This window comes from Cynocephalus volans, chromosome 4 (assembly GCF_027409185.1).
Source record: "Cynocephalus volans isolate mCynVol1 chromosome 4, mCynVol1.pri, whole genome shotgun sequence".
Lineage (NCBI taxonomy): Eukaryota > Metazoa > Chordata > Mammalia > Dermoptera > Cynocephalidae > Cynocephalus > Cynocephalus volans.
The window spans coordinates 150,174,698-150,193,862 of NC_084463.1; the positions used below are offsets into that span (position 1 = coordinate 150,174,698).

At 33.6% G+C, this 19,165-nt stretch overlaps 1 protein-coding gene across 1 annotated transcript; it reads left to right on the forward strand.

Moving 5' to 3' along the window:
• Positions 1-2,867: 2,867 nt before the first annotated feature.
• LOC134376545 (olfactory receptor 5D13-like) lies at positions 2,868-3,827 on the forward strand. Its single transcript, XM_063095055.1, has one exon. The coding sequence runs from the start codon at positions 2,868-2,870 to the stop codon at positions 3,825-3,827; it is 960 nt and encodes a 319-aa protein (XP_062951125.1).
• The last annotated feature ends 15,338 nt before the right edge of the window (positions 3,828-19,165 follow it).

The following is a 19,165-nucleotide window of genomic DNA, read 5'->3' on the forward strand; positions in this document are numbered from 1 at the left end:
CATTTGCATCAAAGAAAGAGAAAAGAATGCTCAGAATAACACTATTTCTAATTGTCTCAAGCTGAAAATAACTTATATGTCCATAAAAAACCAAATATTTTTGTTATATATTTAATTAATATTATACAGAAATGAAAAAAAAGACCATAACTGCCCATACTCAGAACAACAGCATGAAATTTCATACCCATAATGTTAAACAAGAAAAGGCAAACACCATGTGTATAAATCGTAGTGTTTTATTAATACAATGTTTACACATAGGCAAAATTAGTCCATATTAATGTGTCTGAATAGATGTTACTCTTAAGAAGTACTTAAGGGGGGGGCATTCTGTATGCTTCCAACCAATATTTTGGAAATGACTGATATTAAGCTGAGATTATGGGTTTCAGAGGAAGTATATCAATCACATCATATCAGGGGTACATGATGTGCACATCATATCACTGCTGATGATAACTTTTATCTTGTACCTTATGTAGTGTTTGCCAGATTTCTCCACTGTACATTTCAGTACAAAAATTAAACTGCTGTTAACATGATACCAGCTACTTAAGAATACTTATTTATTTATTTATTTTTTCTTATTTGGTAACTATTCCGTAATGTAGTCTTCAATGAACATGTATGATTTCAGCAATTCAATACTTGACAGCAGTTAATGGAATAGATATGGTGAATTAATTATCCTTAATAATTTACAAAAATGCATCTCTCACAATGACACCAGACACAGTGTTTCAACAAATTGAGTGTTTGGAGGCCCATTGAGGAATACCCCAATTATAATTCCCTGAGGTCTACATCTCCATAGTCATGGGGGCAGGTATAAGACCCAGAGTTAAGTGGAGTTACAACTGTGTATTCAGCCTTCAGTTTTTTCCATGTACTCTCTGAGACTTCTTATGTCCTGAAAATGAAATCCCATTTTACCAGCACCTTCATTGAAATGTACCGCCGCTTTCATTGCCAATCCCAAGCCTGTTGCTATCTTAAGGAATGTTTGATTACTGAGAAGAAAACTGCCTGAGATTCATTAATTATAAAAGGGTATCCTCAGTAAATTAATCAAGAATTTCTGGTTTCAGGTTAGTTCATTTGTCTTTTGACATCTTTCAACTGAGGTGGAAAACGTGGAGGGCTAGTTCATATAGATTACTCTAAAAATTCCATATGTCTCTATTTATGTGCAGGGACATTTTAATTTTCACTAACAAGGCATGAATTATTTATTAGAATTAAATTTATATTACAGAAACTGGCAACAGTGGAATCACTGATGGAAAATGGAAACATGTTGCAGAAAGTGGGGTATTTGTTGATGTTGAACACCCTAGGCCTGGTTTTGATTTGAGTACAAGTCTTTTTCTAACCATTGGTGGTAGAAAGTTATTTGAAATTGCCAAGGCTTAAATATCAAGTATTTATCTGTGTATCTTTTTGTTATTTACCTAATAAGTGTGCCAAATAGCCAGAGTAGTAATTTTAGGATTTACTAATATGATAAAATGTTGAGGGGGATTCATTTATTAAAAGTGTGAACAATGGTTAATATTTAAAGTGTATATACACTGGCCCACTTGCTACTGGAAATAATATGCTCGTGATAAATGCTTTGTGTCAGGTTGCTTATAGTGCCTGTAAAGGTAGAAACTCATGGGGCTGAGTCAGGAGTCCAAACTTGTCCTAGGTAAACCTGAAAAGATGGAAGAAATTATACATGCATTTCTGCTGCAGCCTCATGTGTATATCTTCATTCATTCTGCTTCACACATTACGAGACCTTTCTTTTTATGTCCTCCCTACTTTCACCTGTTATCTTCCCTAAGTTTGCCAAATCAGGGATTTTTTTTTTTTTATTGGTTAAGGAATGTGCAATTTTAATTGTGTAATTTTTGTTGTGTAGTAGAACATATTTTTTATGAAAATATTGTTGATAATATTAAGGTATATATATATACACACACACATATGTATATATATTAGGATATATATATATATATATGTATATATCAGAAAGGTTAACCTAAAGCACCTAAAGTTAATAATCAGTTAATAAAAATTTTATTGATTATCTTTATTTAATAAATAATGTAAGTTAAACAAAATGTTAATAAAAGACACATGAAAATACAGCAGGTGGCAATGTGCATTGAGGAAGGTTTTAATGGAGGGTATGGAAACATCTAATTGATGAGATTCTGTCACAAACTCTGAAACACTAGACAGAAGCTATGGGCCAGGTAAATTTTGAGGGTTATCCAAAGTCTTAAATTCTATGTTTATTTGATCTTGTATTATGCCTAGAAAAGACAGAAAATGCAAAAACTATTAATACTAATATTCATGCACCACCAATCGCTGTGCCAAGCCATCTTCTTGAACTTTAGTGTCATTCTTAGAATGATGACAAGGTTCTTTGTGCTTCTGTTCTGTCTCTCTTGCCTCTGTTTTGTATAATTTCCTTTGAACCATTAATTTCTTTTCCTGTTCTATATTAACAATACTGGCAAGTGCTGATTTTCAACAAAAGGATAATTAATATATATTTTCCACACCACTTGTTCTCACCCTTTAGCATGCATCAAAACCACCTGGAGGCCAGGTTAAACTGCAAAGTGTGGGCCACATCCCAGAGTTTTATAATTTTCAAGTCTCATAATGAGGTTGCAGAATTTGGAATCCTAAGAAATTCCAGGTGCTGCTGCTGCTGCTGTTTGGGGACTGCAATTTGAGAACCACTCTTCTGTGTCACACTTCACAGAACACTTGAAGCCTCTTTCCTGTCTCTGTGTCTCCTTTCTGTCTTCAGTCTGCTTCCCAGAAATAATTTTTTGTTGTTGTTATTTTATCCAACAGGAATCATGACGTTATCTGAAGGAAATCAAAGCAGCACATTCACTTTTACTCTCCTGGGTTTTTCAGAATACCCAGAATTTCAGGTTCCACTCTTTCTGGTTTTCTTGTCCATCTACACAGTCACTGTGGTGGGGAATTTGGGCATGATAATCATCATCAAGGTCAATTCAAAACTCCACACAATCATGTACTTTTTCCTGAGTCACTTGTCCTTTATAGATTTCTGTTATTCCACCGTAGTTACACCGAAACTGTTGGAGAACTTGGTTGTGGAAGACAGAACCATCTCTTTCTCAGGCTGCATCACACAATTTTGTTTCACTTGCAGTTTTGGAGTGACAGAAACTATCATGCTGGCAGCGATGGCCTATGACAGTTTTGTGGCTGTTTGTAACCCCTTGCTCTATAGCACTACTATGTCTCAGAAGCTTTGTGCTCTTCTGGTGGGTGGGTCCTACACATGGGGTATAGTGTGTTCCCTGACACTCACATATTTTCTTCTTACACTGTCCTATTGTAAGTCTAGCATCATGAATAATTTTATCTGTGAGTACTCTGTTATTATCTCTGTCTCCTGCTCAGACCCCTATATCACCCAGATGCTATGTTTTATTATTGCTGTATTCAATGAGGTGAGCAGCCTGATGATTATTCTCATGTCATATATACTCATTTTCATCACTGTTCTGAAGATACCTTCTGCAAGTGGGCGCCAGAAAACCTTCTCCACCTGTGCCTCCCACCTGACTGCCATCACCATCTTCCACGGAACCATCCTTTTCCTTTACTGTGTTCCTAACCCTGAAACTTCTTCACTTGTAGTTAAAGTGGCTTCTGTGTTTTATACAGTGGTGATTCCCATGCTGAACCCATTGATCTACAACCTTAGGAACAAAGATGTGAAGGACACATTCAAAAAATTAGTTGTCACCAAATTGCTTTGTTACTCATTATGCTATTTTTAGACTTATTTTATTGATGTAAAAGTAGTTTACTATGCTACTGATTTCCCAACTCTTACAGTGCAAGTGGTATTCCAATTATTTAATCAACCCATTATTGGTTAATAAAGGGTTATTAAAATTGACTACAATATATATTGAGAAGTAAAGATAATAAAATAGATATTTGGTTATATATCTATGGCAGAACAACATTATGATTATTGATTTTTGTTTACATCGATGTTTAGTGAAATAGCCGATAGCCATTTAAATCACAAACTAAAACAAAAACAAAAACCTTAAAATTTGGACCATCTGTAGCAATATTTATAAATTATTTTTAAATACTTTATATCCTAGAATTTTATATGTGTTTTTCTAAAGTAACATTAATTTCCAGTGCATCGGTATGAGTAGGTTTAGCGCAGTCCCTGAAACTTGTCCTCAGGACGCCCGCACTCTGGGAAGAGCTTTGGAAATGCTTCAGCTACTACTGTAGCTTGTACAACGATTCTCTCTCTGTATTTTCTTGTGTTAAATGGCAGACGTCGATTTTTATTCATGAAAACTATAGCCTACTGCCTAGCAAACAAAATCGAATAAAGTATTGTTTTGCTTTTCTCACATGCATGCTCTATTTTATTACAAAACTGATTTGAATAATCAAGGCAGTGGCATATTAGAGTAATAGAGTCCAAAATTGGATGCACACATAATTGGTCATTCAAATTTCAACCATCATGTCATTATAAATTAATGCGAAAAGACATATATATATATATATATATATATATATATATAAAACAAAGAATAAAAAAACCCTGCATATCCATATGTATAAAAGAGCCTTAATTTTTCACATCATACACAACTATTAACTTGAATTGAATGGAAGGTATCATAGATCTAAACACAAATGTAAATCCTGCAAAATTTGAGCACAAAACATAGGGAGAATCTTTCCAAATTTGGAGTAAAATCTTTTTAGATTAAATGCAAAAAGAACAGCTCATCAAAAAATTGATAAAATTAATTTCATCTAAATTAAAAATAGGTAGTAAAGGTTTCTTAGTGATGAAAGACACATTAAGAAAATAAAAATGTAAGCACTGATTATGAATAAATATTTGCAATTTGAATGTCTGACAATGTATTTGTATTTAGAACATATAAAGAACCCCTACACTCAAAACAAGAAAACGAACTATCCATTTACAGAATGGTTAAAATTGTTGAGCAGACACTTGACTAAAGAAGATTTGTAAATCCTTGCTAAAAACATGGGCAGACACTAAGTATTATTAGTCATCAGTGAAAGTTATTTTAAAATTATGATAAGATGCCACTGAAAAATGTTTAGAAAGGTTAAAATGAATACAACTGAAATGCCAGGTACTGGTTAGAACATAGAGAACGAGAATGCTCATATATTTGAGATGGTGGTAAAAGGTGCATTGACATGAAATACAGTTTAGCAGTATCTCGTGAATAGACTTATTATGGGGACTTTCCATACAATCCAACAATTTATTTCCTAGGTATTTGTGCACGAAAAATCAAACCAAATATTTTAACTTAGTACAAAATTCTACTTTCTGGCAAATGCAATATTATAGGAAAGGGAAAGGATCAGGGAGAGTAGTGTGTTTGGGAGATTTGTGAACTTTTTTTCCCTCTCCTTAAAAACTGATTTTCCTAGAAAAGGTCGATATTCTTTTAAAAAGAGCTTTTGCTGTAGACATATCAAGTGTAAGCACAGGAATCAGGAAAAACATAGAACATATTGTCACTTTAACATCAGGAAATTGATTGTAATTGTATGATAAATTGATTGATATGTAATTGTATGTATATTCATATATATAGTTGTGAGTATATATAGTACATGACACAACATACATATACTTGGTAATGTCCACAATCTTCACTTGCATTGTGCCTTTGATCACCTTCTCATAATAACTACATTACAATTGAGAATTAGATTAATGAGGTATAATTGTCCTCCCGTGTAATTGTTGTAATATAATTCAAGTTTAGGGGTGTAGTTTGTTCATTAAAAAAGTAGTTTTCACTAGGCTATTGATTCTGAGAAAAGACAGACTCTATATATGAGTCAGTGTCTGGTGAGGACAAGAGAATAATTACTCTTGGATTTTAAACAGAGGGAATTTAAAACAGTGATTTGTCATAAATAAATGTGGAATAAAAGAGGATAAGAGAGGTCTTCCTTCAATTCTCTTGCTGGACAAACAAAGTTTTGATAAGACTCAGTCCACCCCATAATTTATTCATTTTCCTTGGATGTGGCCCTGCTGAGGTTTTGATTGAGGCCTGACAGGCGTGTGTAATTGTGTCTCATTGTGGTTTTATTTTTCACTTCCCCAGGACTAAGGATTTTGAGCATCTTTTCATTGCTTTTTTGCCCATTCTATTTTACAGCTCTCTCTAGACTGGCCTCTTGCATCTCAACACATCTGAAAAGCAATTCTATCCTATATCTTAACTAACTGTGTTCTTTTAGTTTACTTGTGTTATCTCTCACTATAACTGTTATGCTAATAAAATTTGACATATCTATACACAAATCCATCAATTTGCATCAATTACTTGATTTGGAGTATTTTGCATCTACCTTTCAAATATATTTATAAATTTCGTGCTTTGCAGTTTGGATTATTATTATTATTAGTAGTAGTAGTAGTAGTATATTTTAGTCCAAGAAGAAAGGATAGCACACATACTTAATACTCCTATCTCTTTTAATACATTTTTAACAATGAAATCTCCTAACACTCTGCTGGAGCAGCCAAAGTCAGGGCTTCTGAATCTAAAGGCAGTTTGGGAGTTTATAAAAGAACAACAGAAATCTGTCAGGAAAATAGAGGATAAAAATAGTTTAGCCCTGTCCACTCAGTTATTCTTTGACCAGAAACTGCATGCAATTACAAACAAAATTTAGAAAGCAGAAGTTTAGAATTGCAGCATACTAATATTTTAATTAATCATATCTAGACTGTAACACTATACAAGGCTTCAGTAAATTTATGCTTTAAGTTTTAATTTATGAGCCATACTGAAAACCTGATCAAATGGGAAAAAAATTCAACTGCAATTTTTCTGTTTTAAAGCAATCCTTTGTTAGAGTTTAAGTTATATTTTGGTGGTTTATTCTCTCTTTGACCTCAATTGAAATTCTTGGTCAGTGTGTGACTATGGATATGTCATAGAGACTCACATAGCCTGCTTACTTAAAAACAAGCAATCTTTTGCTACCCATCTTCTATTAAAAATAGCTGACAATGTCATAAGCATAATTAAAACAGCAGGTATCAACTTTAATAAGCTGCTGAATTTTAGGCCACTAATATGGCTAAATCCACCTATATAACTTGTACCAGAATGTCTGATCTCTAAATAATTGCGGTATTCTGTTTTCAACTGCTGCTGCATATTCAAATATCTCAAAGTTACCTCATCAATAACCAAAATGACAGCATTTCATGTGGCCGTATTTAACACCAGTGTTTCTGTTTTCCCTGATTTGTGTCCACTTGATGAAGAGACACAGTAACCGCCACACAGATGGATTTGAAATATCAGCTCTGTGACCTATATGGCTGTCCTCAGAATGCAGCTGGTCCTACAGCTACGATCAAGATACATAACATATCCCCACACCTGCAATAACTTTGTTAAAAGTACCTATGGAAACTAAGGTATATTTAGGAATATTCATAGTATAACAATAAGACTAAAGAGAGAAAAAAAGAAAAGAAAAGAAATAAGAAAGAAAGAAAGAAAGAAAGAAAGAAAGAAAGAAAGAAAGAAAGAAAGAAAGAAAGAAAGAAAGAAAGAAAGAAAGAAAGAAAGAAAGAAAAGAAAAGAAAGACCACAATAAAAGTTTGAACTTTCAGAAACAGAGAACAGACTTGTATTTACTAGAGGTGGGAAAGGGTTTGGGGTTGGGGGTTAGAAAGTGATTGGTTAAGTGATGTGAAGAGTAATTATGATTTGTAATAAATGCTAATGATATTTATTTTATTTGATCATCACATACAGCACACAAATACTAATAGTCAACTCTGCATCCCATATATATGCATAATCAAATATAAATATCAAAAAGAAAAAGAAAAAAATAGTCTACGGGGTCAAATGTTAAAATATGTATAGTACAATTTCAAGTACACTTCTAAAAATATGCACATGTATGTAAACTCAAATGGAAAAGCCTAAAAAGAAGCATATTTACTATATGCAGGTTGTTGCAAAAGACTGGAGAGTGTAATTATTTTTGTCATTTTCAGAAATACAGCATTTATATTGAGATAAACATTTTAAAAACACAAATAATAACATGCTAATAATGTAAAAGAAATTTTGTTCTAAATTAAAGGGAAAATTTCCATTAGTTATTTGATTTAAGTGCACGGTGTCGAATTTAGTCTCATTCTCCAGGGTCTGTGTCTCCAAGGTCAAATAATAATATTTAAAATAAACAACATGATCATGTTTTTATTTGTGGTCTGTTTTCCCATTGTGTTTTAGTTTTCTGGTCTGTTTCTTCTTCAAGAGTGTCTCCAGACTCCCTCCAAAATGTCTTGACAACTTGAAAAATGGCATTAGTTGGCTCATTTATTAAATTATATTTTGCAATAGGCATCCACAGCCTTTAAATGAATGGCAGTATTTATGAAAATTCTTAATTTAGAGAAAAAATGTGCATGTGACAAATTAATTGTAGCAATGATTTGATCAATAAAAACAATGTATATGAGGAATATCTGGATTTATGAGAGTTACTTCAATGTTGGGCATCTTTTCATAATTATGTGAGGTATATTAAAATCCAGAAAGCTTTTTGAAGGAAAAATCTGTGAGAGGTGAGTTAGAGTAGTATCCACTTATGTCAGCTAGCAGTGACATTCAAGGCACTAAACTATACTTCCAATGTCTCTAAAATCATTTTACTGAATATGAAAACATGTCCTTAAAAGCTACGTTAGGTACACTAGAGATTTTAGGTGAAATATCAAACATAAGTTTCGGCCTCAAGGAATGTAATGAACTCAGGAAAAATACAGTAAAATACACATGCATGCACACATGACAATAGGAAAATTATACCAGGCATTTTATGAATATTGTAGTAATATAGATGCAAGAAAAACAGAGCAAGAAAAAAATAGTGACATTTGGATTAACCAAAAAACTTTTCTTGAAAGAGCCTTGTAGGAAACTTATTTAAATATTATATGTTTAACAGTAGAGGAGAAAATGGCCCTAATCAGTGATTTAAAAGACATAATTGCTTTTATAGAATAACATTTTAAAATACAGGTATAAGCACATAATTATATTTAGTGATACTATGCTTTGTTTATATACTTCCTAGAGGATATTATAGAAATCTACATCAAATAATCTCAATTTGATGCATTTTGTAATTAAATACTTTGAAAAACACTTATACTATTGTTTTCAAGGTGAAATAATAGTTGTATTATAGTGTCATAGGCTGGTGTAGGAAACCATGTATCTAAAGGACAGTTGTTGACAGTGGGAATAAGATGGAAGAGACATTTCATAATTTCTATTTTTCATTTTTTCCTGACTGAGTTTCCAATTGCCAAAATTCAGAGATCATAAAAGGGTTACCAAAAACCACCAGAGAGTGATGGTAAAGCAGTGGGAAAATGAAGATTATATATCATTGGATAAAGAAAACAATGGGATTTTGAAAACAAAACTGAGTGTTAAATCTAAAACTGAAAGAGTACAGGATAAACTCCTGGAAATTTTTGTTTGTTTGTTTTTGTTTTGTTTTGTTTGTTTTAATGACATCAGCATGGATGTAGTTGATCCATTTAATCTAAGTCATCCTTCCAGGTACTCAGCTTAATTCACACAAACAATATTGTGACTACATTCACAAAACCATCATCATCATAACATTATTTTACTAGTTATTGTGCTGTGTGTGCATGTTTCTGTATCTGTCTTATTTGTAAACTAATAAGTACAGAATGCGGACCTTGCTTCCAAAAGATTGTGAGACGGGTAAGGAAGGAACACATTTAGGTGACCTTGTACCTTTTTAGGTTTTGATGGTTCCCTATATTTATGAAAATTAAAACATATGTGTAACACAGTGTGGGTACTCTACAGAGGTTGAGATGAAAGCATATTTTTTAAAGTATAACAAATTGTCCAAATAATAATGGGGTATAAAAGTGTAGTGATCACTGGTGACAAGTAATATTAATGGAAACAGAAGTTCTAGTGAGGGTATTTAGTGTGTCAGAGAGTCCTGATTTAAGACAGGAAGTGCGGTCATAGGTGCAGCCAATTAGACTACAAGGTCATGAGTCCAGTAATGGGAAATGATAGAAGGATGAAGCAGAACATAAAATGTAATAATGAATGAACAAACTTCAACTATGTATAAAAATTCTACGTGCATAAGCATGGGGTCTGCAGCTCTCTAGTAACCATGGACCATGTTTGGCATAGTAAAGTATTGCTCTGACTCAGTTCAAACTGTTAACTACAGATTCTGAGTTATACGATATATAGCAAGAAAAAACATTTTCCTGAGCTTACTCTCTCTTTGCCTGGTCAGATTCCCATGGAATGCTGAGTGGGTCTGGTTCTTAGTTCCAACATCGGCTCAGGAAACTGATCATGTTATACCAAGAATATTGAGTGGACCCTCTGAAATATTTAGGAACCAGTGTAAGAAAGTAAATGAAAGAAAGAAACAAATAAAATCATCAGAGATGTTTACCTAGAAAAGAACAAAATGGCTAGGTAAAGTGTCTTGAAATATTCAAAAATATGTGTTGTGGAAGAGTGTACATGAGATATTTTATTTCTATGAACTACAGAAATTAAAAGAAAAGTCAACTCTAATAAAGGACTTCTTAAAATCAATGTTCAAATATAGAATTGACTATGACAATGAGATTTTAATGAAAGGGTTTGAAGAGGAGTCTTTAGATGTGACAAAAGGAGCTTTAATATAAGTAATGGACAGTAGAAATATTGACAATGAAGACTAAACACAAGAAATAAAAATAATTAGAAATGAAAAAGGCGATATTAAAACTGATTCATCTGAAATACAAGGAATCATTCGAGACTACTATAAACAAGTATTCGCCAACAAATTTGAAAATCTGGAGGAAATGGATAAATTTCTGGACACACACAAGCTCCCAAAACTGAACCATGAAGACGTAGAAAATTTGAACAGACCAATAACAATAAAGGAGATTGAAGCTGTTATCAGAAGGCTCCCAACAAAGAAAAGCCCAGGACAAGATGGATTCACAGCAGAATTTTACCAAACATTCAAAGAGGAATTGACACCGATTCTTTACAAACTATTCCAAAATATTGAAACGGACACAAATCTCCCAAACTCATTCTATGAAGCAAACATCATCCTGATACCAAAACCAGGTAAAGATACAACCAAAAAAGAAAACTACAGGCCGATATCCTTGATGAATATAGATGCAAAAATCCTCACTAAAATACGAGCAAACAGAATACAGCAACACATACGAAAAATTATTCATCACGATCAAGTGGGATTCATCCCAGGGATGCAAGGTTGGTTCAACATATGCAGATCAATAAATGTGATACACCATATTAATAAAATCAAACACAAGGACCATATGATCATCTCTATAGATGCTGAAAAAGCATTTGATAAAGTTCAGCACTCATTCATGACAAAGACCCTCTATAAGTTAGGTATAGAGAGAAAGTATCTCAACATAATTAAAGCCATATATGCCAAACCCACTGCCAATATCATCCTGAATGGGGAAAAGCTGAAAGCTTTTCCTTTAAGAACAGGAACTAGACAAGGATGCCCACTCTCACCACTCCTATTCAACATAGTGTTGGAAGTTCTAGCCAGAGCAATCATAGAAGAGAAGGAAATAAAGGGCATCTAGATTGGAAAAGAGGAAGTCAAACTGTCCCTGTTTGCAGATGACATGATCCTATATATCGAACAGCCTAAAACCTCTACAAAAAACTCTTGGAATTGATAAATGATTTTAGCACAGTAGCAGAATACAAAATCAACACACAAAAATCAGTAGCATTTCTTTTCTCCAATAGTGAACCTGCAGAACGAGAAATCAAGAAAGCCTGCCCATTTACAATAGTCACCAAAAAAATAAAATACTTAGGAATTGAGTTAACCAAGGAGGTGAAAAATCTCTATAATGAGAACTACAAACCACTGCTGAGAGAAATTAGAGAGGATACAAGAAGATGGAAAGATATCCCATGCTCTCGGATTGGAAGAATCAACATAGTGAAAATGTCCATACTACCCAAAGTGATATACAAATTCAATGCAATCCCCATCAAAACTCCAAAGACATTTTTCTCAGAAATGGAAAAAACTATCCAGTCATTTATATGGAACAATAAAAGACCACACATAGCCAAAGCAATGCTGAGCAAAAAAAAATAAAGCTGGAGGCATAACACTACCTGACTTTAAGCTATACTACAAAGTTATAATAACCAAAACAGTATGGTACTGGCATAAAAACAGACACACTGACCAATGGAATAGAATAGAGAATCAAGAAATCAACCCACACACTTACTTCCATCTGATCTTTGACAAAGGCACCAAGCCTATTCACTGGGGAAGGGACTGCCTCTTCAGCAAATGGTGCTGGGATAACTGGATATCCATATGCAGGAGAATGAAACTAGATCCATACCTCTCACCGTATACTAAAATCAACTCAAAATGGATTAAGGATTTAAATATACACCCTGAAACAATAAAACTTCTTAAAGAAAACATAGGAGAAACACTTCAGGAAATAGGACTGGGCACAGACTTCATGAATACGACCCCAAAAGCACAGGCAACCAAAGGAAAAATAAACAAATGGGATTATATCAAACTAAAAAGCTTCTGCACAGCAAAAGAAACAATTAACAGAGTTAAAAGACAACCAACAGAGTGAGATAAAATATTTGCAAAATATACATCTGACAAAGGATTAATATCCAGAATATATAAGGAACTCAAACAACTTTACAAGAAGAAAACAAGCAACCCAATTAAAAAATGCACAAAAGAGCTAAGTAGGCATTTCTCTAAGGAAGATATCCAAATGGCCAACAGACATATGAAAAAATGCTCAACATCACTCAGCATCCGGGAAATGCAAATCAAAACCACACTGAGAAACCATCTAACCCAAGTTAGGATGGCTAAAATCCAAAAGACTCTGAATGATAAATGCTGGCGAGGTTGCGGAGAAAAAGGAACTCTCATACATTGTTGGTGGGACTGCAAAATGCTGCAGCCTCTATGGAAAATGGTATGGAGGTTCCTCAAACAATTGCAGATAGATCTACCATACGACCCAGCTATCCCACTGCTGGGAATATACCCAGAGGAATGGAAATCATCAAGTCAAAGGTATACCTGTTCCCCAATGTTTATCGCAGCACTCTTTACAATAGCCAAGAGTTGGAACCAGCCCAAATGCCCATCATCAGATGAGTGGATACGGAAAATGTGGTACATCTACACAATGGAATATTACTCAGCTATAAAAACGAATGAAATACTGCCATTTGCAACAACATGGATGGACCTTGAGAGAATTATATTAAGTGAAACATGTCAGGCACAGAAAGAGAAATACCACATGTTCTTACTTATTGGTGGGAGCTGAAAATTAATATATAAATTCACACACACACACACACACACACACACACACACACACACACACACACACAAAAACCAGGGGGGAGGGAAGAAGATATAACAACCACAATTACTTGAAGTTGATACGACAAGCAAACAGAAAGGACACTGTTCGGGGGGAGGGGGGAGGGAGAAGGGAGGGAGGTTTTGGTGATGGGGAGCAATAATCAGCCACAATGTATATCGACAAAATAAAATTTTTAAAAAAATAAAATAAAAATAAAAAATAAATTTTTTAAAAATTTTTAAAAAATAGAAATAAAAATAGGAATTCTCTGATTTCAACAGTATTACGTTTCTTCAGTATCTTGGTTTAGAATCTTCCTAAAAGGTCACTTAGTTCCTTTTTTTTTTCTTATTTATTATTTTTACTGTAACATAGTTGAATATCAATAATCATGAGCAATATGTGATGCTCAAATAAGAATAATTGTTATATTCAGTAATATACACTGTCATTGCTATTTGTGGTCCTTTACCAATTCTTCCCTCCCCCCTTCCTTCCTGCTTCTAGAAACTTTAGTTCTCCTTTTGAAAGTTCAATGTGTTATTGTGAATGTTGTATCTTTCTTTCTTTCTTTTATTTATATGTTTATTCTTTTAGCTCCCACTTACATGTGAAAACATATGGCATTTCTCTTTCACTGCCTGGCTTATTTCACTTAATATGATTTCTCTAGTTCATTCATGTTGCTGTGAATGGCGATATTTTTTTGTTTTTTATGGCAATATAATATTCCATTGTGTGTATATAACACATTTTCCTTACCCAGTCATCTGATGATGGACATCTGGGCTGGTCTAACAGTTCAAGGGTTTTTTTCTCTAGTCAAAGTTCTAGAATCTCCACTGATGTAATGGTTGAATCTAGCTGCTTTGTAGTAGAAGCAGATGGTATTGCAAAGTTCTTAACCTTCATGGCTGTGACCCAATAAAAATAATCTAAGGTACTGATTTTAAGGAGAAGCCTTTTCCTATCAACACATATGGCTAAATACCTTAAGTCACAATAGGTCTGCCCAGTCTCCTATGTCATGGGATGTGTGATCACATAGTTGCTGCTCTGTGCCTGGGATTAGTAGTGGTAGATTAAATGACAGTCTGCTGCTTGTTACAGACAAGGCTAATGTTGTGACAGTTCACAGATGTGCTCAAAATGGAAACATAATTCCTCTGGGTTTCCCAATCCATTTCTAGAACCAGTCATTTTATTTTATTAGGCTTAATCATATGAAATTTCTAATATTCAGACTCCTGTTGGTTTATGAAAACAAAATTTCATTTTTTTTCAATCTTACATGTTCTTTCATTTATCCTTAGCCACCAAATGTAAGTATGTCACATAAAGAGGGTATTTTGTGGTTTTTGTTACTCTTTTTACTTCAATTTTTTTTAGTGGCTTGTACTCATTGAGAAATACCTAGTGATTTATTTCTGTTTAATACCAAAAATTCTTCTCCTCCTGTGGCCCACCTGACTGCTATCACCTTTTTCCATGCAATTATCTCCTTCTCTACTGTATGCCCAACTACAAAAGCTCATGTCAAAGCAGCCACTGTGCTGTTTACAGTCATTATCCCCATGCTGAATTTCCTCCTCTACATCCTTATGAACAAAGATTCAAAGCGGATCTTTTTTATATCAATAATAATTAATGTAAATTATGCTTTAAATTGATTAAAAATTGCATTGCCATTATTTTCCATGGCCATAATGTTTTACAATTATCTTTGGTTTCTTTAGTTGTAATGCATTCTGATTCACTTCTTCTCAGGAGGTTTCATAAGGAAATATATTTCAAAATCTCTTCTCTGGACTGCATGGAAGTCAAGATTAAGAAGTTGTCTGTATTTAGGAACTTATGAAAACTGAGACATAGGTTATGGTTTAGTTTTAAGTTGTGCTTAATAAAAATGCTGCAAACCTGATTCCAAGTTTTCTTGACATGATCCGTACTCACATTTCATAACCAACTCTTATGTCTCAGTAAGTTCTATAAAACACAACATTTTGTTTCAATTGAAACTTCATTTCAAGGTGTCCAGTGGTACTAAGATGTTAAGCTAAGTTGAAAAGACAACATAGAAGAACAGGTTTTTGGGGGTTTTTTTGTTTGTTTGTTTGTTTTGACAACTGCATCTTAGCCCCCTTGGACACCTTGGGAAGACTGTGTACAACTTAACTCTATCTTGTCCCATCCAGAGATGAGGAAGTTGAAGTATTTATGCATCCGCTACAATTGTCCACATAAGTAACCCGTTAATCAATGTTGTCTTTTCACCTTAGCTACTAGTGCTTACTAATATCCTCCTCCCAATAAACTACTTACATCTTAGTTTTGTCTTGGTGCCTGCTACTAAGGAAATCAACCCAGGAATGACAAACATCATTGGAACACATATGAGGCATACATTTAATAATTATTACATAAAAGAGTGCACACTAACTATGTACTACAAAAAATACCCAAGAAATACTGATAAATGATGTAATGAACAAACTTCAAAAAGCAGTTGAATTGATAAAATCAAGTGTTGTTTAGGATGTGGATTTAACAAACTTTTAAAAGTGCTGAATATGAATGTGAAGTTGATCAAAACTTTTTGAAACCTATTTGGAAGTATAAACTCATAATTCCATTCTTTGCTAAATACTAAATAGAAACATATATTTGCATCAAAGTAAGAGAAAAGAATACTCAGAACAACACTATTTCTAATTGACTCAAATTGAAAATAACTCATATATCCATCAAAACACAAATATTTTGTTGTATTTATTCAATTGAATACAATATAGAAATGAAAATAAAAAAATCTGCCCATACTCTTCAGAACAACATCATGAAATTTCACAGCCATAACATGAAGCAAGAAAAGGTGAATATCGAAGTGTATAAATAGTATTGTTTTACTAATATAATCTTTATACACTGGCAAAATTAGTCTATAGTAATGGGCCCGAATATTAAGAACTACTAATTGGGACTTAAAAACTACTTATTGTGATGGGGCATTCTGTATGCTCTTGACTAATATTTTGGTAATAATTAACATTACGCTGAGATTATGGGTTTGAGGGGAAGTGTAACAAGAGGTGAAATGCCTTTTTCATCACATCATGTCAGGGGAACATGATGTCCACATCATATCACTGCTGATGGTAAACTTAATCTTTTACCTTATGTAGTGTTTGACAGGTTTCTCCACTATAAATTTCAATACAAAAATTAAACTGCAGTTAACATAATACCAGCTACTTAAGAATACTTAATGTTTATTTTTAATTTTCTATCTATTCAGTAATGTCTTCAATGAACATGTATTATTATTTCAGTAATTCAATACTTAACAGCAATTAATGGAATAGATGTGGTGAGATGATTATCTCAAATAATTTAGAAAAATGCATCTCTCACAATGACACCACACAGTGTTTTAACAAATTGTATGTTTGGAAGCCCATTGAGGAATATCCCAATTATAATTCCCCAGGGTCTATATCTCCATAGTCGTGGGGGCAGGTATAAGACCCAGAGTATAACAGGAGTTACAACTGTGTATACAGCCTTTAGTCTTTTCCTCGTACTCTCTGAGATTTCTTATGACCTGAAAATTAAATGCCATCTTACTGGCACCTTCCTTGAAATGTGCTTCCACTTTCATTGCAGATCTCAAGCCTGTTGTTATCCTAAAGAATTACTGAGAAGAAAACTGCCTAAGATTCATCAATCATAAAAAGAAATTCTCAGTAAATTAATCAAGAGTTTCTGGTTTAAGGTTAGTTCATTTGTTTTTTGACATCTTTCAACTCAGGTGTAAAATGTGGAGGTCTAGCTCATGTAGATTAATCTAAAATTTCCATAGGTCTCTTTTTATGGTCAGAGACATTTTAATTTAAACTAACAAGGCATTAAGTATTTATTAGAATTATTATTACTTTATTTTTTTACAGAAAATGGCACAGTGGCACCACTGAGGAATAATGGAAAAAAGTTGCAGAAAATGGGGCACTTTTTGAAGTTGAATGCCCTAGGCCTGGATTTGATTTGAGTACAATTCTAATTCTAACCACCAATGCTAGAAATTTATTTGACATTTCCAGGGATTAAATGCCAAGTTTTTTTTTTTTTTTTTTTTTTTTTTTTTCTGAGTATCTTTTGGTTGTTTACCTAATAATTGTACAAAATAGCCAGGGCAGTAATTGCAGGCTTTACTAATATGATAAAAGGTTGACAGGGAATCATTTATTAAAAGTGTGAACAATAGTTAATGTTTAAAGTGTATACATTCTAGCCCACAAGCTACTGGAAATAATATGCTCATGATAAATGCTGTGTGTCTGGGGTTGCTTATAGTGCACGTAGAGGTAGAAACTCATGGGGCTGAGTCAGGAGTCTGGTACATGTTCCAGGTAAAGCTGAAAGGATGGAAAAAATTATACCTGCATTTCTGCTGTAGCCTCATGTCTATATCTTCATTCATTCTGCTTTACGTGTTGCAAGGCCATTCTTTTTGTGCCCACCCTCCTTGCACCTCCTTATCTTCCCAAAATATGCCTCATCATAAAAGAGGGATTATTTTCTTGGTTAAGAAATGTGTAATTTTTTTGTGTAATTTTCATTGTATAGTAGAACATATTTTATATGGAAATATTGTTGGTGATTTTAGGATGGATGTATATATGTGTATATGTGTGTGTGTGTGTGTGTGTGTGTGTGTGTGTGTGTGTGTGTGTGCGCACACATATATACATATCAGGAGGGGATATCTAAAGAGCATTAATAAACAGCTAATTAAAATTTCATCGATTATTTTTATTTAATAATATAAGTTAAACAAAATATAATTAAAGGACTCAAAAATACAGCAGCAGGCAGTGTGCATTGATGGAGAATATATTGGAGGGCACAGAGACATCTTACTGATGAGATTGTGTCACAAACTCTGAAACATTAGGTGGAAGTATAGACAAGGTACATGTGCAGGGTTATCTCAATGCTTAAATTCTATGTTTATTAAATTTTGTATTATGCCTAGCAAAGGTGAAAAATGAAAAAAACAAATATTACTAACATTTCCGTGTCACCAAGTGCAGTGTCAAGTCCTCTTGATCTTTAGTGTCACTCTTAGAATAATGACAATGTTCTCTGTGCTTCTGTTCTGCCTCTCTTTTTTCTAATTTCATAATTTTTGTTGTACTATAAATTTACGTTTCAGTTATATATTAATAATACTGACAAGTGCTGGATTTTAAATATTTAGAATGATTACTACATATTGTCCGTACCATTGGTTCTCACCCTCTAGCATGCATCAAAATCACCTGGAGGCCAGGTTAAACCACAAATTGTGGGCCTCATCCCAGAGTTTTAGATTTAGAAGTTTGAAGATGGGACTAGAGAATTCAGAATCCTAAGAAATGTCAGGTGCTGGTGCTGCTGCTGTTTGAGGACTGCAGTTTGACAACCACTCTTCTGTGTCACTCTTCACAGAAACACATGAAGCATCTTTCCCCTCTCTGTGTTTCTTTTCAATCCTGCTTTCTAGAAATAACTTTTTGTTTTGTTTTGTTTTATCCAACAGGAATC

Excerpts from the sequence above, each read along its gene's own strand:
- LOC134376545 (XM_063095055.1), top strand. The coding sequence starts at position 2,868 with ATGACGTTATCTGAAGGAAATCAAAGCAGCACATTCACTTTTACTCTC.